The following is a 23458-nucleotide window of genomic DNA, read 5'->3' as shown; positions in this document are numbered from 1 at the left end:
CGATGGTGTGGTCACTCACCTAGAGCCAGACATCTTGGAGTGCAAAGTCAAGTGGGCCTTAGGAAGCATCACTACAAACAAAGCTAGTGGAGGTGATGGAATTCCAGGTATGTTAACTCAAATCCTAAAAAAATGATGCTGTGGAAGTGCTGCACTCAATATGCCAGCAAATTTGGAAAACTCAGCAGTGGCCACAGGACTGGAAAAGGTCAGGTTTCATTCCAAACCCAAAGAAGGGCAGTGCCAAAGAATGTTCAAACTAACGTTCAAACTACTGCACATTTGCCCTCATTTCACATGCTAGCAAAGTATGCTCAGAATTCTCCAAGCCAGGCTTCTGGCTCAATGTATATTCAGCCAGTATATGAACTGAGAACTCCCAGATGTTCAACCTGGATTTAGAAAAGGCAGGGGAACCAGAGATCAAATTGCCAGCATTTGTTGGATCATAGCAATTTGATCTCTAGTTCCTCCGCCTTTCTACTTCCCAGGTGGCACCAGTGATAAAGAACCTGCTTGCCAATGCAGGAGATGTAAGAGATGTGGGTTCGATCCATGGGTCAGGAAGATCCCCTGGAGGAGGGCATGGCAACCCACTCCAGTATTCTTGCCTACACAATCCCATGGACAGAGGAGTCTTGTTGGCTACAGTACATACAGTCACAAAGAGTCAGACATGATTGAAGCGACTTAGCACATACGCATTCGTTGGATCATAAAAAAAGCAAGAGAATTTCAGAAAATATCTGTTTCCTAGACTACGCTAAAGCCTTTGACTGTATGGATCACAGCAAACTGTGAAAAATTCTTCAAGAGATGGGAATACCAGACCACCTTACCTGCCTCATGAAAAACCTGTATGCAGGTCAAGAAGCAACAGTTAGAGTCGGACATGGAATAATGGATTGGTTCTAAATTGGAAAAGGAGTATGCCAAGGCTGTGTATTGTCACCCTGCTTATTTAACTTACAGGCAGAGTACAGCATGCGAAATGACAGGCTAGATGAAGCACAAGCTGGAATGGAGATTGCCAGGAGACACATCAATAACCTCAGATATGCAGCTGACACCAACCTAGGGCAGAAAGCAAAGAACTAAAGAGCTGCTTGATGAAGGTGAAAGACGAGAGTGAAAAAGCTGGCTTAAAACTCAACATTCAAAAAACTAAGATCATGGCATCTGGTCCCATCACTTCATGGCAAATAGATGGGGAAACAATGGAAACAGTGACAGACTTTATTTTCTTGGGCTGCAAAAATCACTGCAGATGGTGACTGCAGCCATAAAGTTAAAAGATGCTTGCTCCTTAGAATAAAGCTATGACAAACCTAGACAGCATATTAAAAAGCGGAGACATCTCTTTGCCAATGAAAGTCTATATAGTCAAAGCTCTGGTTTTTCCAGAGTTGGACCATAAAGAAGGCTGAGCACCAAAGAATTGATGCTTTTGAACTGTGGTGTTGGAGAAGACTCTTGAGAGTCCCTTGGACTGCAAGGAGATCCAACCAGTCCGTCCTAAAGGAAATCAGTCCTGAATATTCATTGGAAGGACTGAAGCTGAAGCTCCAATACTTTGACCACCTGATGGGAAGACCTGACTCATTGGAAAAGACCCTGATGCTGGGAAAGATTGAAGGTGGGAGGAGAAGGAGAAGACAGAGGATGAGATGGTTGAATGGCATCATTGACTAATTGGACATGAGTTTGAGCAAACTTGGGGAGATAGTGAAGGACAGGGAAACCTGGCGTGCTGCAGTCCATGGGGTCTCAAAGAGTTGGGACACATCTGAGTGATTGAACAGAAACAACAAGGAAAAAGTGCTGTAGGGAATTCCCTGAGAGTCCAGCACTTAGGACTCCACAATTCCACTGCAGATGGTGTGGGTTCCACCCCTGTCTGGGGTCTTTTCTAGTCCCCACATTTCACCCTGTGCCTCCAAAACAAAAGAAGAAAGAAAAAAGCATTGTAATCTTGTAGGGAAACAATCAAGCATTTTTTAAAAGGCATAATGAGCTTTGCAGGCGCAGTGATGGCCATCCGAAGACATCCATGTAGTTTCTGAAGCTGGTGAACACGTTAATTTGCACGGCAAAAGAGAATTTAGAGCACAGACAGAATCAGGATTGCCAGTTCCATGACATGAAGGAGGCAGTCCTTGGTTAATCAGGTGTTCCCCGTAGAATCACGAGGCACCTTAACATGTAAGGAGGGGCCAGGAAAGGAGCTTGCAGAGATGCGCGGAGGGGAGGACTCACCTGGGCCCCTCGATCGGCTTATAGGATGGAGGAAGGGCTGGGGCCGGGAAAAAGGCAAGATGAGGGCACGCACCGTCCCCTGGAGCCCCGGAAGGACACAGCCCTGCTCGGGACCTTCACGACCACAGTGGGGCCCATTCCAAACTTCTGCCCACAGAACGGTAGGATAAACTAGTTTTATTTAACTTTCTAACTGTGGTGATTTTTGTAGCAACAATTTGTAGCCTGAGGAATTTTCCCAGTAGGCACTACAAGTATCGTAACGTGACCGTGATATTATGTTGCGAGTGAAGAGGCAGACAGCTCAGAAGGGCAAAAGCAAGTCTTTCCCTGGTACTACTGTGTCTGTGTATTTTGTGTTGGGTCTCACGGAAGTGGCATTCAAAATCAGAGGAGAACGAATGAATTAGTCAAAAGATGTCACTACCTCTGTGTATTTTGGGGAAAGGTTATAAACATGACAACCTACATGAAAATAAAAGCCAGACAGTGGGGGAACTTATACAAAACAGTTAACCTAAAAAGTAAAAAAGCATACTAGAAAAAAAAATACAGGGTAATCATTCTGCAGTCTTCACATGGAGGAGATTTAACTTGGCGTGATACCAAGACAGAGTATTGAATCTCCAAAGGCTTGGCGTCTCCACGGAGCAGTCAGGGAGCAGAGTGGAATAAACTTGGTTGTGTCCGTGTGACAAGCCACAAGATGCACACACGGAATGCTGTGAGGTCTGTGTGTCAGGGCCCTAGGCCACCCTGGCTGATGCTACCTGAACTCAGGTGTGGAACGTAATTAAAGAAAGCTGTAAGCTGATCAGTTGTACTGTAAATTGACTACGTGACTATGCCCTAGTGGTAACAGAAGGGTGTGATCTGAATAGTAGCACCCACAGAAGCAAACGGAAGCTCGTCTCCGCCTGCAAGATGAGGAAAAAGAATGACATTTCCTCACAAGCAGCTTAGAACGGAGTCCAGTACTCCTCCTCCACTCGAGTTTTTTTTTTTTTTCAGAATTCAGATTTATTGATTTCCACCATATTGACTTTTAAAAATGGTATGAAGCTGACTGCAAGAAAGGGAACCGGTGATTTTAAGTTAAAATTAAGCTGATGGTGAAAGTACATCACCTCTGGCTTCAGTCACCACATCACCTCAGATGGGATATAGATATTTTTGAACAAAGTTCCAGAACTCTGAAATCCCGGGATGCTGCAGGCCTCTCCCAGCAATGTCCTTCACTTTGGGACAGTCTCCTGGGCCAGAGGTGAAACTGCTTTCAAAAATACTGCCATTTCCCCAGCACGGTGTCTTTGATTGCATCCACATATTGAGTTGGAACCCAGTACACCCAGTAGTAAGAGGTTTCCGTGGGGCCCAACTGAAACGCCATCATGTGGTAGTCCTCGTGTCCTCCAATAGGCTTACTGACCACATTTTTAATGGAACCCATGGGCAATTTCTCAGTCTGCTCTTCAGTGCCGATCCACAGCTGACCTTGTTCGAGCATAAAGGTAAGCCTCACTTTTGTTCATGCAGGATAACGGTGCAGCTGGCAGGCGCTCCTGAGCACCCTGAACAGACGGCATCACGTCTTCAGGTTTTCCTTATCCAACACTTTCCTGTGTTGTTTCTGCCTGCAGAGGGGCTCCGTCTTGTTCTCTTCGGCCTTTGCGTCCTGCTGGACAGCATCTTTGGGCGTGGAGCTTTATTTTTACCTGTAAAACTGAAACAAGAGGGCATTCTGGTTCTGAAAGGCTTAAACACTGTTTGGAGTTTTGAATGAAATGAAGTTGCCCTCACAGCTGTCTCGAATCCAACCTGCGCGTGGTTGTAATAAACAATCTAGTTACTGTCTCGTGCTTGTTAGTGGAGGACCGTGAGCCTCCTGGCCTGTTTGCCTCTTGAGAGCCCTGAGATCCCCATTTAGATCAGATATCTGCTCCCTGATACAGCCTGCGTGCTTTGGGGAAAATTGACTCCACCCCCTCTCCCAGGACAGGCAGGGATTTCTCGTGGGTTTCCTGGGTTTTGTTTCTGTGGACATTGGACCCTTGAAGCTCCTCAAGACACTTTCAGATGGTCCAAAGTCAAAAATATACTCATAATGACACTGAAACATTATTCGTGTTGAACTTGGAGTAATGTTGGCGGGTAAACCCACTAGCACCTTGGCATCAAGGCCAAGTTGGCGTCAGTACCAGAGTGCATAGTGGCCACATGTCCATCACCATGGACTCTCAGTGAGAAACCATTCATTTCATTTAAGAATACCCTTGATGAAACAACAAACATTAATTAAATTATGACCTTGAGTACACTTCCTTTATTAATAACATTGTGTGAGTAAATGATACATTTGCGTGAAGCCCGTTTGATGCACCCCATCTGATGCATCAGAAAGGAAAACACCAATACAGTGTACTAACGAGTATATATGGAATTTAGAAAGATGGTAACTGTGACCCTATATGCGAGACAGCAAAAGAGACACAGATGTCTGATGTACCATAGTTCTTCAGAGAAAAGAGTTTGATTTGTGAGCTCAACTAGCTAGTATTTTCATAGGACAAAATTTTTACTTGAGTAACAGGTATACCTGCCAGAATAACCATGGTTTTTTGGTTTTTTTTTTTTAATCAAAAGTGAACAAAATGGTGCTGTCCCTTCAAGGAAAAGCAACTGACTCTATTGCTGATAATAAAACTTGAGCTTTTAAAATTAGAATGTTGAAAAACCTACTTTTGCTCTCATGAACTTGATATGTTCCCAATAATTGGACTGATTTTTACTTCTGTGGTGATAATTCTTGTGTTTTCAGTATCACTTCAACATCTAGAAGGCCAGCATAACTCAGTGAAGCATTTTTTTTATAAATCAGTGCTTGGGGTCTAAAAATCTTGCATGGGTAAATTTCAAAGTGCAAGGCAGACCAGTGGATTTCAGTGTAACAGCATTCAAAAATTCGACATGTCAAACTCTACATTGCTAACAACATTTAAGAAATGATCAGTTCCTGTGTTTTAGTATAATATGAAATAATATTCATATTATCTGAAGGCTATTAAACTCCTTCCCGTTTCCAATCACATCTAACTAAGTCCGGATTTTCTTCAGATGCCTCAGCCAAAAAAAAAAAACTATGGCAACAGATTGAATGTGAAGAATCCAGCTATATTCAATTAAGTCAGACATTAAAGAGACTTAAAAATGTAAACGTGCCACTCTTCTAAATTTGTTTTTGAAATTTTTTCCTATAAAATATATTAACATATAATAGGCTTATTACTGTTTCCTAAAAAGTTACTAAATATTTTAAACTTCTCACTTTAATTTCCAATATAGTAAATAGCAATCGGTATAACTTGGGTTTAAAATTAAAACAACTCCTTGTAAAGGGTTCCTGAACCACCACTCCTCTGGGATAGCGGTCCCCAACTTTTGGCACCAGGGACTGGTTTCATGGAAGAAATTTTTCCACAGACTGGGGGGGGATGGAGTGGGGGATGGTTTGGGGATGATTCAAGTGCATTACATTATTGTGGACTTTATTTTTTATTATTACATCAGCTCCACTTCAGATCATCAGGCATAGATCCCAGAGGCTGGGGATGCCTGCTCTAGGACGAAGTGGCTGTAGGACAAACCAAACCATAATTTGGTTTAGGGATGAACTAGCTGCCCTGGGGCTCCTGAGACTCAAGTGGAGGTTACTGGGGGCCCTGGAAATGAAACTTGTTGACTCTGCCAAGGATGCTACCAGAAATGCTCCTTCCTGTCTTTGGGCTGATGAATTAATACTGGGGTGAAACTTGAAACTCTGTAGCCAGAAAGTCTGCTTCAACCTGAAGGCAGAGTCCAAATAGGACAAGAAGCCTCTGATGTAATCCTTAGGGTGTATTTCACAGCTGGTTTGATTCAGCAGATCATTTCTCAACCTTCTTGTTAATGAGCAAACGAGCTTCTATGAAAGCCACGTTGAGTTGGGTTTCTCTCATTTCTCCAGACCGCCATGCTGGAAACCTAGAGGTTATTCTGTATCCCTGCTCCTCACCCGCTACATCCACTGGCACTAGGTCATTCATTCATTTGCTCACTCACTCATTCAGTCACATTTTTGAGTGCTCGTTATGTGCCAGGCCCTGATCTAGGATCTACTAATACAGGCAGGCCCCTATGCTGCGTCTCTGCCATGTCAGCAGTGAGAGACAGATCGAGTTACCAGGACATGCAGTGACTTCAGACAGGGTGACGGGAGAGAGGGTTCTGCAGCTGCTCCTGTAAATCACAAGGTCAGGAAACGCCTCTCTCGTAAGGGGACACTGATGTTAAAAACGGAACGAGCCAGAAAGGAAAACACCAATACAGTATACTAACGCGTATATATGGAATTTAGGAAGATGGTAACTGTGACCCTATATGCGAGATAGCAAAAGAGACACAGATGTAAAGGACAGACTTTTGGACTCTGTGGGAGAAGGCGAGGGTGGGATGGTTTGAGAGAATACCATTGAAACATGTATATTATCATATGTGAAACAGATAGCCAGTCCAGGTTGGATGCATGAGACAGGGTGCACTGGGATGCATCCTGAGGGATGGGATCTGGGGGGAGGGGGGTTCAGGGTGGGGAACACATGTACACCCATGGCTGATTCATGTCAATGTATGGCAGAAACCACCACAATATTGTAAAGTAATTAGCCTCCAATTAAAATAAATACATTTATTTTTAAAAAATGGAATGAGGAGCAAAAGGAAAATGAGAGCATTTCCAGCTGAGAAAACAAGTACCAAGGTGCTGAGGCTGGATGGAAGGAAGGAGGTCAGTGAGCAGCAGCTCTAACTGACCAGTGGCTAAAATCCTCATAGACATTCTTTTTTTAAAACTTTGTGTTTTTTTTTCAAATTTATTTATTTTAATTGGAGGATAATTCATTTACAGTACTGTGATGGCCTTTGCCATCTGTCAACATGAATCGGCCGTAGGCTACGTGAGTCTCCTCCCTCCCAAACCGCCCTCCCACCTCCCAACACCTCACCCCTCCAGGTCGTCACAGAGCAGCAACTTCGGGTGCCCTGTGTCACACATCAAACCCCCTCTGGTTGTCTATTTTATCTGTGGTAATTCAGTGCTATTCTCTCAAATCATCCCACCCTCTCCGTCCCCCACTGTGTCCAAAAGTCTATTCTTCATGTCTGTATTTCCTTTGCTGCCCTGCACATAGGACTGTCAATACTACCTTTCTAGATTCCATTTCTATGCATCAGTAAATGATATGTCTTTCAGACTTACTTCACTCTGTATAATAGGCTCCAGGTTCATCCACCTCATTAGAACTGGCTCAAATGCATTCCTTTTTAAAGCTGAGTTAAAATTCCATCGCGTATATGTGTGACAACTTCCTTATCTATTCGTCTGCCGATGGACATCTAAGTTGCTTCCATGTCCTCAGTTCAGTTCAGTTCAGTCGCTCAGTCGTGTCTGACTCTGCGACCCCATGGACTGCAGCACGCCAGGCCTCCCTGTCCATCACCAACTCCCAGAGTTTACTCAAACTCATGTCCATTGAGTCGATGATGCCATCCAGCCATCTCATCCTCTGTCGTCCTAGCTATTGTAAATAGCACTGCAATGAACAATAGGGTACCTGTGTCTTTTTCAGTTATGGCTTCCTCAGGATATATGCCCAGCAGTGGGATTGCTGGGTCGTATGGTAGTTTTATTCCTAGTTTTTCAAAGAATCTCTGTACTGTTCTCCTTAGTGGCTGTATCAGTTTGCATTCCCACCAACAGTGTGACAGTCATTCTCGACATCCAATTCCTCAGTGTACTATCATTTCACCATCTTCCTCTCCCCACCTCATCCACGTGTGGTCCTGGCTCACCCGAGTCAGCGTCGCAGCCCCCATATTTCCACCCACCAGCCCCTCCCTCTCCCTAGTCACTGCATCTCCTGCATGGCAGCCACCGTGGGTCAGCTCCATCCCCTTCAAAATCCACGTGGTGGGGTCCTACCCCCAGCATCTCAGGACATGACTGTATTTGCAGACAGGTCTTAGAAGTGGTGGGTGGGATAGAATGAGTTCCTGAGGGTGGGCTTAAATGCAAAAGGACTGGCGTCCTTATAAGAAGGGGAAATGGCGACACAGACACACCAGAAAGAGGTGATGATGGAAAGAAACACAGGGAGGTGACAGCCATCTCCAGGCCAAGGAGAGAGGGCTGGGACAGGGCCTTCCTCGCGGCCCTTGGGAGGAACCAACTCCACCAGCTCCTCGGCTTTGACTTTCTAGCGCTCAGAACTGTGGCAGAGTGTCTGGTCTTTAAGCCCTTGGTCTGTGGAGCTTTGTTACAATGCAAAGAGCCAACTCATTGGATAAGACCCTTTCACTGGGAGAGATTGAGGGCAGGAGGAGAAGGGGACCACAGAGGATGAGATGGTTGGATGGCATCACCGACTCAATGGACGTGAGTCTGAGCAAACTCTAGGAGATGGTGAAGGACAGGGAAGCCTGGTGTGCTGCAGTCCATGGGGTCACAAAGAGTTGGACACGACTGAGCAACTGAACAACAATAATAAGCCCTCAGTCTGTGGAGCTGTGTTGCAGCAGCTGGAATGAATGAATACAGCAACCAAGGTGATCCTTCCGTCAGTTCTCTGCTCGAGCTAGTTGACCCTTGAAGAACTCCGGGAGTTAGGGGCATGGGGCGCCACGTCGTCGAAAATCGGAGTATTTAAAGGTGCTTCCTTGGGTACTATAGTGTTTACCATTGAAAAAAGTCCAGGATTAACTGGGCCCTTGCAGTTCAAACCTGTGTTGTTCAAGGGTCAACCGTCCCCCCGTCTCGGAGTAAAACCCAAGTTAAGTCCCGCCTGTGTCCCTCACCCCTCCAGGCTTCACCAGGAACCCCCTCCCCGGGGCGGGCGAGCACCCTGGGTGCAGCTGCGTAGTAAGTGTACTAAGTGTCAGGACTGAGCCCTCCTCACCTTGACTTTACTCTTTGTCCCGGGAAGATAGTGTTGTCAACCAGTAACTCTGCTGTTTTCTTTGGAAATCTCTCAAAATTCCACTGAAGGGCAGCCAGGCAGCCTCTCCTCTGGACAGCAGGCAGCTCCTCTGGGGGACGGTCCCTCCACAGGGCAGCTGAGCAGACAGGGGCTTGGACCTCAACCCGGTTCAAGGGTCCTTGCCTGCCACGTCCACCAGATGGGAACTCCTATAGTGATAGGAGTGATATAGTGACTGCCCAATTCCAGTTAGGTGTTCACGTTGAACGGCCTCCATAACCCACTCAAACCCACACCCCCAAACCCATTAATGTCCTCTCTCCTCCCATCTGCATGAGGATATTCTTTACTGCAGTGAAGAATGGGTCTCACTGGGGCCCTGAGTTCCTCTGGTGGTCATTTTGAAGAGCCAGCAGTCCTGATCTCTGGCAGCACAGGCCTTCCCAGGACCTGGAACTTTCCTCCCCGTATAAGGACATGCTTGTCCCTTCTCTCTTTCCAAAGTCTCTGTTAAATGTCCTCACAGAAACTGTCTCTTTACCATCTTGAGTAACATGTGTGCCACTTTGTCATTATTTGCTCATATTGCAACAGACACTGCTAGTTTTCCCCAGTATCCACACTGCCTGGTTATAATAGATTCCTGATTTTTACCCAACATGACTACCTAAAATAAAAGGCTGTTCCCCAGTTTTTCTGCACCTAGATGACTTGCCTAGCCAATGAAATATAAAAGAAAGTGGTGTATGTGGGGTATAAGGTATGTTGTGTGTACCTCTTATTGGGTGAAATCATACGCAATGGCTGGAGCATCAGCAGCCACATTGGCAGGCGCAGCAGAACAATCATACAAAAATAACTTGCATTCCTGATACTGTGGAGCACCATACCAACACTGCGCTTATTACCTCCAGAGTTCTTGTAAGCAAAAACAAAAAAAAAAGGCTTCTTAACTTGTTCAAGCTTGTTTTAGGATTGTGTTATTTGTAGACAAACCTGATCCTAATCCCCCTTTCTCTGCCTTATGTTACATTTACTTCTATGTGATATAGTATGCGCTGTCTCCCCTTGTAATAAGGTAGGCTCCTAAAGGGATAGGACTTTACATTTTTACTTTATTTTCAAGGCATTGATCCAGGCTGTAGAAACCATTAAAAGTTGAATGAATTAAAGAGAAAATTTGCACTCCAGGAAGACGTGCCACGTTTTTTTCTCTAGGATTTACTGATACCCCAACACACTGCCACTATGTAGAAGCACAGAGGGTGCTTTCCTAATCCATGCCCCTGTCTCTGGCACTGCTCCTCAGAGGCACTGAGACAGATCTATAGACCTGGGTTTGTACAAGGGAATCCCTCTCTCCAGCCTCCAGTGTTGGATCCAAGATAACGAAGTCACCGACCACCAGGTACAGATTATGAGCCAAACCGGACTAAACACTGGAGCATAGAAGTCATGTGGGATTGCAGTCACAATTGGTGCCTTGAAACCCCAACCAGACATGTCAATACTTTGGGAGAAGAACAAATGACCTTTCAGAGAGACAAAGGCACATTGCAAGCAGCCCATGTGCCCCAAAAGAAGGAGGGGGAGGAAGGCATGCCCACTCTCTGCTGTGATTTCCAGCAGCAGGTTCATGCAAGTCCCTTGGTTCTTAATGATAAATTCCCTTACCTAATCCACTCTCAGTAGGTTTGCATGGCTTGTATAGGAACAATCCTGCTAAGACTTGTTAAAACTTTTTAGGGTATGTGCTCTTAAGGACATCTGTGAAGCTCTTCCCAGTCTGGTCCAGACCTGCCTTTCTATTAGCACATTCCATTGCTCACCACCTTCTAAACTAGGCTGCACTCACACAAGCCCCTTACATCGTCCAGGACAGCCATGCTGTTCAGTACCTTAGCGTTTTGCAAGCACCATCATTTCTGCTGGAATAGTCTTCCTCTCATTCAACCGTCTGGACCTGACTCAAACTTTCCTCACGCGAAAAGTGCCCCAGTCCTTGTCCCCTGCCCCTTCACTAGAGCTAGTAAATGCCCTTGGCCATCAACCCTCCCCGAGGGTGCCTCTATGACAAGACTTACCCTCAGTTACTGCAGTTCTTTGAGATCCCCATTGGTGTTTCTCTCACCCAAGAAGGTGCTTTTAAAGCCATCTTTTTCTCCACTTTGTCGCCTCCACCCAGACCACTGTCCCCACGTCAGATGCTCAGTCCTTCACTCAGCCTTTTGAAGGCTGACTGTGATCAACCTTTGCCTCCTGAACATGCCCTCCATGCCATCCCACTCTCAGCCCTTCTAGCTCCCCAGACATCCTTGAGTGAGTCTGTTTCCATCTCTGGTTTTGGCTAATCCATTGTTTGCTAATGACCCCCAAATCCACAGACATCTTCTGACCTACAAACATTCAAACAAACAAACAAACAAACATACTGCCCTCTTGACATCTGAGCCTGGAAATTCGACAAGAACTGTAAATATTCTTAGCAGAAACTATCTCCAACACCACCACCCTGCTTTTCCCTGAAGTGTCTCAGTTTGGTGCTAAGAAACGGGGAATTGCCTTCAGTCTTCCTTTAGCTTCATACGTGCACATCCCACCCTACATATCATCCACTTTGCTGGCGGCCTTTCTTTATTCCGATTCCTTTCTTAAGAGATGCCTGTTGACTTCCGTCTTCTCCATTGCTACCAGGGACTTGGCTGAGTCCTGATCATTTTCTGCTCGCCTGCGCTGCTGTTCTGCCGCCCAGCTTCAAACCCTTCCCACCCTGCTGCCGGCGCCCCGTCGCTGCAACAAGCCTCATCTCACTCGCCCTCTCCGAGAAGCCTTCAGGGACTCTCCTTTTCTAGGTTAAAGTCACTCTCTTCGTGGTCTCCAGGGCCTTTCGCGGTCTGGTCCTGCTTGCTCTGCAGCTGAGCCAGGCACCATTTAGGGCCCTGGCTCTGAACCCAGACGCGGGCCTGACCTCCAGCCGCCTTCGAGCCGCAGCCGCTCTGGCCACCTGCTTGTCCTGGATCCTGCCTCAGATGTGACTCATGCTCTGGCAGGGAGCTTCCGCTGTGACACCTCCTTTCTAATTCTGGCTCCATGACATATTTAAGCCTGACATACGTGAGAACTTGTTTTGTGTGTACATTTCTATTTGTCACAGATAAACTATGTGTAACTTAATAGAACAACTGACAACGATGCCTGCAGTAAGAACAAGTAGTAAGATGAGAGCATTGAGGAGGCGGCAAGATGAGGTCGCTGGCCCGTAGACCTCTCCATGGGGAGACCACAGCTTTATCCTGAAGCGGGCTTTTGGAGCCCGGTGTACAAAGAAGTACAAGTCATCTTTACGTTTGACACTAGAGAATATCAATAATAAATATGTAATAAGCAAAATTAGCAACAGTTGCCTCTGATATATGGACACACAGCTAATGGTTACCACGTACAGCACAGGATGCTGACTGATAGAAGGCTCCTTAATGGTCTTGCCACATCCAGGTATAAGTGGGGATCTGAGTCAGCTGAACTGTGATTTATACATCGATAAGACAGACAACCATATCTCTTCTCCCACACCCTGAAAGAGGGAACATGCACTCCTGCAGTGTGCATACACACACACACACACACACACACACACACACAAGCAACTGCAGTAACAATTGCAGGCATCTACTGATAGGCCTGGAAAAATTATTTTGGCATTGGTAGCAGAGATTCCCAATATCAATTCTCCCCTTCTTTGTGGAAAGAATCTAGAGTCAGTCTGGGAAGACGGCTGTGCAGCCGGATGACTGCCTTTCCTAACTCCCCCTTGTAGCCAAGTGTGGCCATGTTGACTACATTTTGGTCAATGTAGTCAAGTGCAGGTGTTGTGAGACCTCTGGCAAATGCCTTGGGAAAAAGGAGTGCTTCTCTTCTTTCCCACTTATCTTTTCTGGGTGTTGGAATGAAAAAGTGATGGCCAGAGCTTGAACAGCTACTTTGGGCCACATGGCAGAGGCGTAACATGGAAACAGTTGGGATCTCGGAGCGTCTAGGGTCATTGCTGAGTGTGTGCGTGTGAAAAAACTGTAGTTAAAGCTAATCCGAACTGAGAAGAAGAGGATGGTAGCTGGAAGCCGGAGTCCATGGCTCCCCTTGTGGGTGACCGTGAAAGATTAAGGTAGAGGCGATGATTTCACATGTTCACCACCTGGCACCTTGGAGAAGGTTGACTGTTCCCGCATTAACTCCTCCTACATGTTGGGCAGGGGAGTTTTTGACTCTATATGGCCCAGCCAGGACTGTCATGGTGCTATGGAAAAGAACAAAAAGGTGGTTGCAGATACTAAAAACTGCTAAATCATCTCAGGTTTCAGTGTAATGTCCTCTTTCCACTGTATTTTTATTTTAGTGTGCACAGAGGTGCACGTCCTAGGGATCATTAACTTAGCGACATCAACCCGCAGGACTCAAGTATAACTGACGATTTATTGCTTTGCTGTTGAGCAAGCCTCCTTTGTTTCTTGAGTTAAGCAAGCCTGCTTTCTTCTCTCTCTTTTATTTCTTTTTAAATTGTGGTATACAATTTTTTTTTTTTTAATTTTACAACATTTTACAGTGTTGCATTAGTTTCTGCCATACAGCAAAGTGAATCGGCCGGATGTAGACATACACCCCCTCCATCCTGAGCCTCCCTCCCACCCCCCTCATCCCGCCCATCTAGGCTGTCACAGAGCACAGAGCTGAGCTCCCTGGGCCGTACGGCAGCCCCCCACCAGCCCTCTCTTTTCACACAGGGCGGTGCACACAGGTCAGCCTCCACCTCCCACTTCACCCCACACCCCCGTCCTCCCAGGGTTCACACGTCAGCTCCCTACGTCTGCATCTCTTTCTTCTCCTGCCCTGTGACTAGGTTCATCAGAACCATTTTCCACTTGTATGTGTTAATAGCAGAGACGTGGACGGGCCTAGAGACTGTCCTACAGCGGGGAGGAAGCCGGAAAGAGAAAAAGCCTGCTTTCTGGAGCGATCACTAACTTACCGGGTTCTCCCAAAGGACTCTCTCTACCTATGCTCCCCCAGTGGGACTAACTATTTAATCACCTACTTTGTCCCTTCACCCTGTCGCTATCAAAACCCTTCACTCTCCAGGGGAAGCTGGGACTTACAAGTCCCTCCTGAATGTGTCACTGTGCCAGGGGTGGGGTTGATGTTGAGATTGAAATGGGCAGGAGTGGCTAAGACACAATGTGGGTTTCTTTTCTCATTTGCTCAATGCATAGGAGTTGCTCAACTAGTTTCTGGATTACTTTCAGAGGAAATTCTTCTTATTTGTTGCTGTAGATTCGGTGTGTCCATGGGAAGAGGTGAGTTCAGGATCCTGGTTGCAGAATCCACCTGGTTTAATTTTTCAAGGAAACTGCATATTGTCTTCCATCATGGCTGGACCAACTTACACTCCCCAAAGCAGTACACAAGGGTTTCCTTTTTCTACACATCCTTGCTAGCATATTGTGTCTTATCTATGTAAAGATAGCCTGCTAAATGCTATGTGGCAGCCTGGACAGGTCGGGGAGAAAGAATACGTGTATATGCATTGCTGAGTCCCTTCACTTTCCATCTGAAATCACAACATTGTTGATTGGCTATACTATAATATAAAATAAAAAGGTAAAAAAAAGTCATTCAACAGATCTAAGGTGACATCTAATTTTGGTTTTGATTTGGAGCCTTTAGGAATTTGAATCAGTTCAGTTCAGTTGTTCAGTTGTGTCCAGCTCTTTGCGACTCCATAGACAGCAGCATGCCAGGCTTCCCTGTCCATCACCAACCCCTTGAGCTTGCTCAAACTCATGTCCAACGAGCTGGTGATGCAATCCAACCATCTCATCCTCCATCGTCCCCTTCTCCTCCTGCCTTCAATCTTTCCCAGCATCAGGGTCTTTTCCAATGAGTCCGTTCTTTGCATCAGGTGGCCAAAGTATTGGAGCTTCAGCTTCAGCATCAGTCCTTCCAATGACTATTCAGGATTGATTTCCTTTTGGAGGGACTGGTTGGATCTCCTTGCAGTCCAAGGGACTCTCAAGAGTCTTCTCCAACACCACAGTTCAAAAGTGTCAATTCTATAGTACTCAGCTTTCTTTATGGTCCAACTCTCACATCCATACATGACCACTGGAAAAACCATAGCTTTGACTAGGTGGACCTTTGTCAGTAAAGTGATGTCTCAGCTTTTTAATATGCTGTCTAGGTTAGTCATAGTTTTTCTTCGAAGGAGCAAGCATCTTTTAATTTCATTGCTGCCGTCACCATCTGCAGTGATTTTGGAGCCAAAGAAAATAAAGTTTCTCACTGTTTCCATGGTTTCCCCATCTATTTGCCATGAAGTGATGGGACTGGATGCCATGATCTTCGTTTTTTGAATGTTGAGCTTTAAGCCAGCTTTTTCACTCTCTTCTTTCTCTTTCATCAAGAGGCTCTTTAGTTCCTCTTTACTTTCTGCTATAAGGGTGGGGTCATCTGCATATCTGAGGTTATTGATATTTCTCCCAGCAATCTTGATTCCAGCTTGTGCTTCATCCAGTCCAGCATTTCACATGATGTACTCTGCCTATAAGTTAAATAAGCAGGGTGACAATATGCAACAACACAAGAGATGACTCTAAACATGGACATCACCAGACTGTAAATACCAAAATCAGATTGATTATACTCTTTGCAGTGGAAGATGGAGGATCTCTTTCAAGGAAGAGGAACCAGAGACCAAATTGCAACATTTGTTGGATCATAGAAAAATCAAGAGAATTCCAGAAAAAAACATCTGCTTCATTGACTAAAGCCTTTGAGTGTGCAGATCACAACAAACTGTAGAAAATTCTTCAAGAGATGGGAATACCAGACCAACTTACCTGCCTCCTGAGAAATCTGTATTCAGGTCAAGAAGCAACTGTTAGAACTGGACATGGAACAACGGACTGGCTCCAAATTAGGAAAGGAATTTGAATATATATATATATATATATCTACACACACACACATATATATTCTATCATCAGAGAAAATTTAAATTATTTCTTTCAAATTCTGATGCCTTTTATTATTATTATTATTTTAGAAATAATTTTATTTAATTCTTTTTGACTGTATGGGTCTCTGTCGCCACGTGGGCTTTTCTCTAGCTGCGGTGAGTGGGGGCCGCCCTGGTTGTGGGACGCGGGCTTCTCCCTGCAGGGGCCCCTCTCGCTGCGGAGCTCGGGCCCTGGGCACACAGGCCCCCTGGCTGCAGCGGTTGTAGCCCGAGTCTAGAGCGCAGGCTCAGTAGCGGTGGCACAGGGGCTGAGTTGCTCGGCAACACGTGGGATCTTCCCCAACCAGAGGCCAACCCGTCTCCTGCATCAGGCAGATTCTTTACCACTGAGCCACCATGGAAGCCCATCGTCTTAGATCTTTTTAATGTGTCCTTATATTTACTGTGTCTTTCGTGAACAATCCACAAAGAGTCAGACGTGACTAACAACTGAACAACAACAACAAGCAGTACATAATTGAGCTGTTAATAAAAACTCCCTCTAATGGTCGCATTTCAATTGGAATGTTTAGTCTACCGCCTTGCTGGGTTTTTTTAAGAAGACAAATTTCCCATTTATTTGGAATGCTTGATTCTAGAAACAAATCGGGCTTTATAGCATGGATAAAAGTCTCACGTAATTTCAACCAACACATGCACAGACCAGCTCTAAATCACAGCTAGAAAATAAACATCTACAATTTTAACTTTCAATTACCACTTAATATGTAATGAGATAGCTTTAAAATATGTGTGCCCAACAGCCACGAGTTGATGTTTTATTAATCCTGACAACGAGATTCTCTGATTCTCTGGTCTGTACTTGGGCTTGGTGATTGGCAGTGTAAGTGTCAATGTATCGTATAACATTTATACAAATTAGTCACACTTTCTGGACAGAAGATGTTTTCCATGATTTCACTGGCAAGGTACTTGATACTAAGGCATGATACATTCTTCTGCAGTTGATGCTCAGATTGCAGAGAAACCTTTTCTTTCATTCTCTTATTTATCAGTATTTATATATTATTTACAACCTGGACTGTCATCTGACATTCATTTAAAACCTTTTGCATTTGGCTCAAAATAAAGATGATTGAGGAATCATTCCTTGTCTCCCTTCCCTCCCCAATGCAGATAGATACCTTTGCCCCAAAGTATACTGGTGAAAATTGATTTTCTGCCACATACCATAAAATCACCAGAAAAACACAACATAAAGCAAACATTTAACCCCACAGGGAAGAGTGAAGCTCAGTTATAAAGTGGACATCAGCAAAGTTCATGGTTTAGATTATAGGTTAATGAAGTGTTCATTATAGGTTAATAAAGCTTCAAATTAAATCCTTCTGCTTAAAATCAATTACAGACACTGTCATTTTACTTATTATTTTGATTTCCTAACAGATGTTTAAAGTAAGACTTTACGTGCAGGTGGAGAATGTCTTCAGACCTGTGTGGGCTGGGCGGAGGGTTATATTAATACGTGCAAGCTATTGTAAAGAAGCCATTTGTCAATGCAGGAGACACAAGAGATGTGGGTTCGATCCCTGGGTTGGGAAGATCCCCTGGAGGAGGGCATGGCAACCACCTCCAGTATTCTTGCCTGGAGAATTTCATGAACAGAGGAGCCTGATGGGCTACAGTCCATGGGGTCACAAAGAGTTGGACATGACTGGAAGTGACTGAGCATGCACAGCAATGTAATTAGAATGAAGAATGCATTTTTCACGGGAAAAAAATCTTTAGCAGCAATAACAACAACAAAATAGTCACCAATCCACAATTTAAAATATTACTGGGAAAAAATAGCAGGGAATAAAAGTGGGGCACTTATGAAGGGCACTAGATTAGTTGATCCCAGAGCTGTTCTGGAGTCGTCCTTTTATTTTTTACTCAGATATAATTGACATATAACCTTATATAGTATTAATGTCAGGTTATTAATATAATGATTTGATATTCATATATACTATATGATAATATATAGACTACTATTTATTATATATATTATTATATATTATCACCACAGTAAGTCTAGTTAACACTTGTCACCATACAGTTACAGATTTTTTTTCCTTCTGATGAGAACTTTTAAGACCCATTCTTAGCAGCTTTCAAATAGGCAATACAGTATCATTAACTTGTCACCTTGCTGTGTATTACATCCCTATGAATGACCACCTTCACCCATTTCTCCCAACTCCCACCCTACCTTCACCTCCGGCAACCACCAGTCTATACTGTCTCAATGAGTTCATTGTTTTTTCCCACATTAACTGAGATCATATGATATTTCCCTTTCAATGTCTGATTTTTTTCACTTAGCATAATGCCCTCAAAGTCCATCCATATTGTTGCAAATGGCAAGATTTCATTCATCTTTATGGCTGAATGATACTCCGTGGTTTGTGTGTGTTTGTGTATATGACATTTTCTTTATTCATTCATCCATCAGTAGACACTTGGGTGATTTTCGTATCTTTGCTATAACAATATACAATGAACGTGAGGGTGCATATATCTTTTATAGTTAGTGATATTTTCCTCAGATAAATACCCAGAGTAGCTGGATCATATGGTGGTTCAACTTAAGATTTTTGAGGCTCTTCCATGCGGATTTTCTATAGTGGCTACACCATTTACATTCCTGCCAACAGTACACAAGTGTTCCCTTTCCCTGTGTCCTCACCGACACTTGCTACCTCCTGTTTTTGAACAATAGACATTCTAACAGACGTGAGCCATATCTTAGGGTGATCTTGATTTGTATTTCTCTGATGGCTATGATGTTTAGAATCTTCTCATTTACTTGTTGGCCATCTGTACATCTTTAAGAGAAATGTTTATTTCGAGTCTGCCCATTTTTAATAAAAACTAGTAATAGGGTGTTCATATGTTATTGAGTTGTATGAGTTCTTAATATATCTTAGTAATATTCTTAGATATATAATTTGAAAATCATTTCTCCCATTCCTTGGAGTAGTTACTCTTTTTATGTTTGCTTTCTTTATGTCTTCCTTTGCTGTGAAGAAGCTTTTTAGTTTGATGTAATCCCTCTTGTTTGTTTTGGCTTTTGTTGCCATCACTTTTGGTGTCAATTAAAATTATCAGCAAGACTGATGTCAAGAATTTTATCCTGTATGTTTCCTTTTAGGAGTTTTATGGTTTCAAGTATTTTATTTTTCTGTTTAAAGTTTAAATTACTGTCGTGTTTCATCCTTTTGCATGTAACTGTCTAGTTTCCCCATTACTATTTATTGAACAGACTGTCATTTCCCCATTGTATATTTTTGGCTCCTTTGTCTTAAATTAATTGATCATAAATGCATGGATTTCTTTCTAGGGTCTATATTCTGTTGCATTGATCTACATGTCTATTTTTATGCCAACACTCTAGCTTTGAGTCATAGCCTGAAATCAGTAAGTGTGATTCTGCCATCTTTGTTCTCCTTTCTCAAGATTGTTTTGGCTCTTTGGGGTCTTTTGTGGTTCTATACACATTTTAGAATTGTTTGTTTCATTTCTGTGAAAAATGCCATTGCAATTTTTGTAGGGATAGTATTTTATCTGTTTATTATTTTGAGTAGTATGGACAGTCTAACAATATTCTTCTGATTTCTGAGTGAGGAATACTTTTCCACTGATCTGCATCTTCTTTAATTTCTTTCATTTATATCTTATCTATCAGTGTAGAGGTCTTTCACATCCTTAGTTAAATTTATTCATAGGCATTTGATTTGATGCAATTATAAATAGAATTGTGTTCTTCATTCCTCTTTCTGATAGTTCATTATTAGCATACTGAAACACAAGAGATTTGTATGTTGATTTTTGTATCCTGCAATTGTACTGAATTTGTTTATTCTAAGAGTTATTTGGCAGAGTCTTCAAAGTTTTATATATATAATGTAACTTGCAAATAGTAACAATTTTACTTCATTTCCAACTTGAATGACTCCATTTCCTTTTCTTACCTATTTTTTCTTGCTAGGACGTCCAACTGTGTTGAATCAAAGTGGTAAGGGTGAACATCTTGACTTCTGATCTTAGAGGGAAGGCCTTCCACTTTCTATTGTTCTCTGAGATACGTGGCTTTGTCAAATATTTTATAACCTTTATTTGCTGAGAGTGCATTCCCTCTATACTCACTTTGTTGAGGGTTTTTAATCGTGGATGAATCTTGAATTTTGTCAGATTCTTTTTTTTATGCAGCTATTGAGATGATGAAGAATTGATGCTTTTGAACTGTGGTGTTGGAGAAGACTCTTGAGAGTCCCTTGGACTGCAAGGAGATCCAACCAGTCCATCCTAAAGGAGATCAGCTCTGGGTGTTCATTGGAAGGATTGATGCTGGAGCTGAAACTCCAATACTTTGGCCACCTCATGCAAAGAGTTGACTCACTGGAAAAGACCCTGATGCTGGGAGGGATTGGGGGCAGGAGGAGAAGGGGATGACAGAGGATAAGATGGTTGGATGGCATCACCGACTCGATGGATATGAGTTTGAGTAAACTCCGGGAGTTGGTGATGGACAGGGAGGCCTGGTGTGCTGCGATTCATGGGGCCGCAAAGAGTCGGACACGACTGAGCAACTGAACTGAACTGAATTGAGATGATCGTAAGATTTTTCCTTGGTTTTGTTAATGTGGCGTCTCAAATTGATTTTGTAGATGTTGAACCATTTTGGAATCCCTGGAAGAAATCCTACTCGATCACTGTGTATGACTCTTTCAATGCTTACTCAGTTGCTAATATTTTGCTGATTTTTGCATCTATGTTCATCAGGAATATTGGCCTGTAATTTTCTTTTCTAGTCATGTCTTGGCTGATTTTGATATCAGGGTAGTACTAACCTCATAAAATGAGTTTGGAAGCAACGTGTGTGCATGTGTGCTAAGTTGCTTCAGTCATGTCCGACTCTGTGCAAACCTAGGGATTGCAGCCCGCCAGGCTCCTCTCTCCATGGGATTCTCCAAGCAAGAATACTGGAGTGGGTTGCCATGCCCTCCTCCATGGAATCTTCCTGACCCAGGGATCAAAACTAATGTCTCCTACATTGGCAGTCAGGTTTTTTACCATTAGTTCCACCTAGGAAGGCTTGGAAACATTCCTTCCTCTTAAATATTTCAGAAGAGACTGGGAAGGATCGGTATTAATTTGTCTTTAAATGTTAGAATTCCCCAGTAAAGCCATTTGAGCCTTGACTTTTTTAGTTTGTTCAGATTTTCTATTTCTTCATAATTCATAATTTTATATTTTCTTCAAATTTATATAATTTATTCATGTTTTTAGGAATTTATGCATTTATTCTAGGCTGTCCAATTTATTGGTGTAATTATTTATTGTAGTCTCCTACGATCTTATATATATTTTTTGGTGTTAATTATAATGTTTCCACTTTCATGTCTGATCTTCATTCAGTCCCCTCTCTTTTCTTGGTGTCTTGCTAAATATTTGTCAATTTTGTTTACCTTTTCAAAGAATAAGTTCCTAGTTTCATTGATCTTTTGATATTCTTTTTAGTCTTTTAGAAATTTATTTTCATTCTTATCTTTATTTGCTTCCTTCTCCTAATTTTGGGCTTTCTTTGTTATTCTTGTTTAGTTCTTTGAGTAGTTAAGTTAGGTTGCTTATTTGAGATTTCTCATTTTTTAGATGTAAGCATTTACTCCTATGGACTTCATCCCATGAGTTTTAGGTTCATACCATCAGTTTTAATATGATTTATTTCCATTTTAATTTGTCTCAAAGTGTGTTTTCACTTCCCCTTTGTTTCTTAATTGACCCATTGGTCTCATAACATGTTGTGCAATCTTCACGTATTTGTGAATTTTCCAGTTTTCCTATTGTAATTTCTAGTTGTTTTTTTTTTTTTTAATTTATTTATTTTTTCAGTGGGTTTTGTCATACATTGACATGGATCAGCAATAGATTTACACGTATTCCCCATCCCGATCCCCCCTCCCCCCCGACCCGATTCCTCTGGGTCTTCCCAGTGCACCAGGCCCGAGCACTTGTCTCATGCATCCCACCTGGGCTGGTGACCTGTTTCACCATAGATAATATACATGCTATTCTTTTGCAACATCCCACCCTCACCTTCTCCCACAGAGTTCAAAAGTCTGTTCTGTACTTCTGTGTCTCTTTTTCTGTTTTGCATATAGGGTTGTCGTTACCATCTTTCTAAATTCCATATATATGTGTTAGTATGCTGTAATGTTCTTTATCTTTCTGGCTTACTTCACTCTGTATAATGGGCGAGACACGTGCACCCCAATGTTCATCGCAGCACTGTTTATAATAGCCAGGACATGGAAGCAACCTAGATGCCCATCAGCAGATGAATGGATAAAGAAGCTGTGGTACATATACACCATGGAATATTACTCAGCCGTTAAAAAGAATTCATTTGAACCAGTTCTAATGAGATGGATGAAACAGTAATTTCTAGTTTTATACTATTGTAGTCAGAAAAATTCTTGCTAGGATTTAAATTTTCTTAAATTCATTAAGGCTTGCTTTGTGGCTTAACATGTGATCTATTCTGGAGAATGTGTATTGATTTTGGATGACATATTCTGTGTATTTTTGTTTAACTATCTGATCTAACATACCATTTAAGGCCAGTGTTTTCTTATTGACTTTCTGTCTGCAAAATCTATACATTAATGTGTGTGGGATATTAAAGTTCCTATTATTGGATTGCTATGTCTCTCCTTATTTCGGTTAATATTTGCTTTATATAATTAGGTGCTCCTTTGGTAACTGCCTTAATTTGTAAAATGTTACATCCCCTCGTTGTGTTGACCAATTTATCACTTTGTAATGCCCTTCTCTGTCTCTCATCACTGTCTGTGTTTTCGTGCCTATTTTGCCTGAGAAGTTAGAGCTACTCAGCATGCTGGTGGTTTCCCGTCGCATGAAAGGTTGGTCTCCACTCCACACCCTCTCTGGCTCCCCCTCCCCGTCTCTCTTTCCCATCTCTCCCTCCTTACCTCTCTTTTTAAAGTTTATTCCTCACACTGTCTCTGGCTGTGCTGGACTTTCTTAGGTGTGCGGCGGTGGCTTCTGTGCTGAGCATGGGCTCCAGGGGCTTGGGGAGCTGCCCCTCGCGGGCTCTGGGGCGCAGGCTGGTGGTTGT

The 23458-nt window shown here is 43.2% G+C and overlaps 1 protein-coding gene across 1 annotated transcript in view; it reads right to left on the bottom strand.

Moving 5' to 3' along the window:
• Nucleotides 1-3250: 3250 nt before the first annotated feature.
• Nucleotides 3251-23458, bottom strand: part of UBFD1 (ubiquitin family domain containing 1) — a 58128-nt gene continuing 37920 nt past the window's right edge. Inside the window, 3 exon segments of the mRNA XM_043454079.1 lie at nucleotides 3251-3785; nucleotides 3787-3862; nucleotides 3865-3959. Of these exon segments, the coding sequence (XP_043310014.1) occupies nucleotides 3533-3785; nucleotides 3787-3862; nucleotides 3865-3959 (424 nt within the window). The 3' untranslated portion in view covers nucleotides 3251-3532.

The sequence above is a fragment of the Cervus canadensis genome, chromosome 31 (assembly GCF_019320065.1).
Source record: "Cervus canadensis isolate Bull #8, Minnesota chromosome 31, ASM1932006v1, whole genome shotgun sequence".
Lineage (NCBI taxonomy): Eukaryota > Metazoa > Chordata > Mammalia > Artiodactyla > Cervidae > Cervus > Cervus canadensis.
This window is presented reverse-complemented; position numbering and strand designations above follow the sequence as displayed.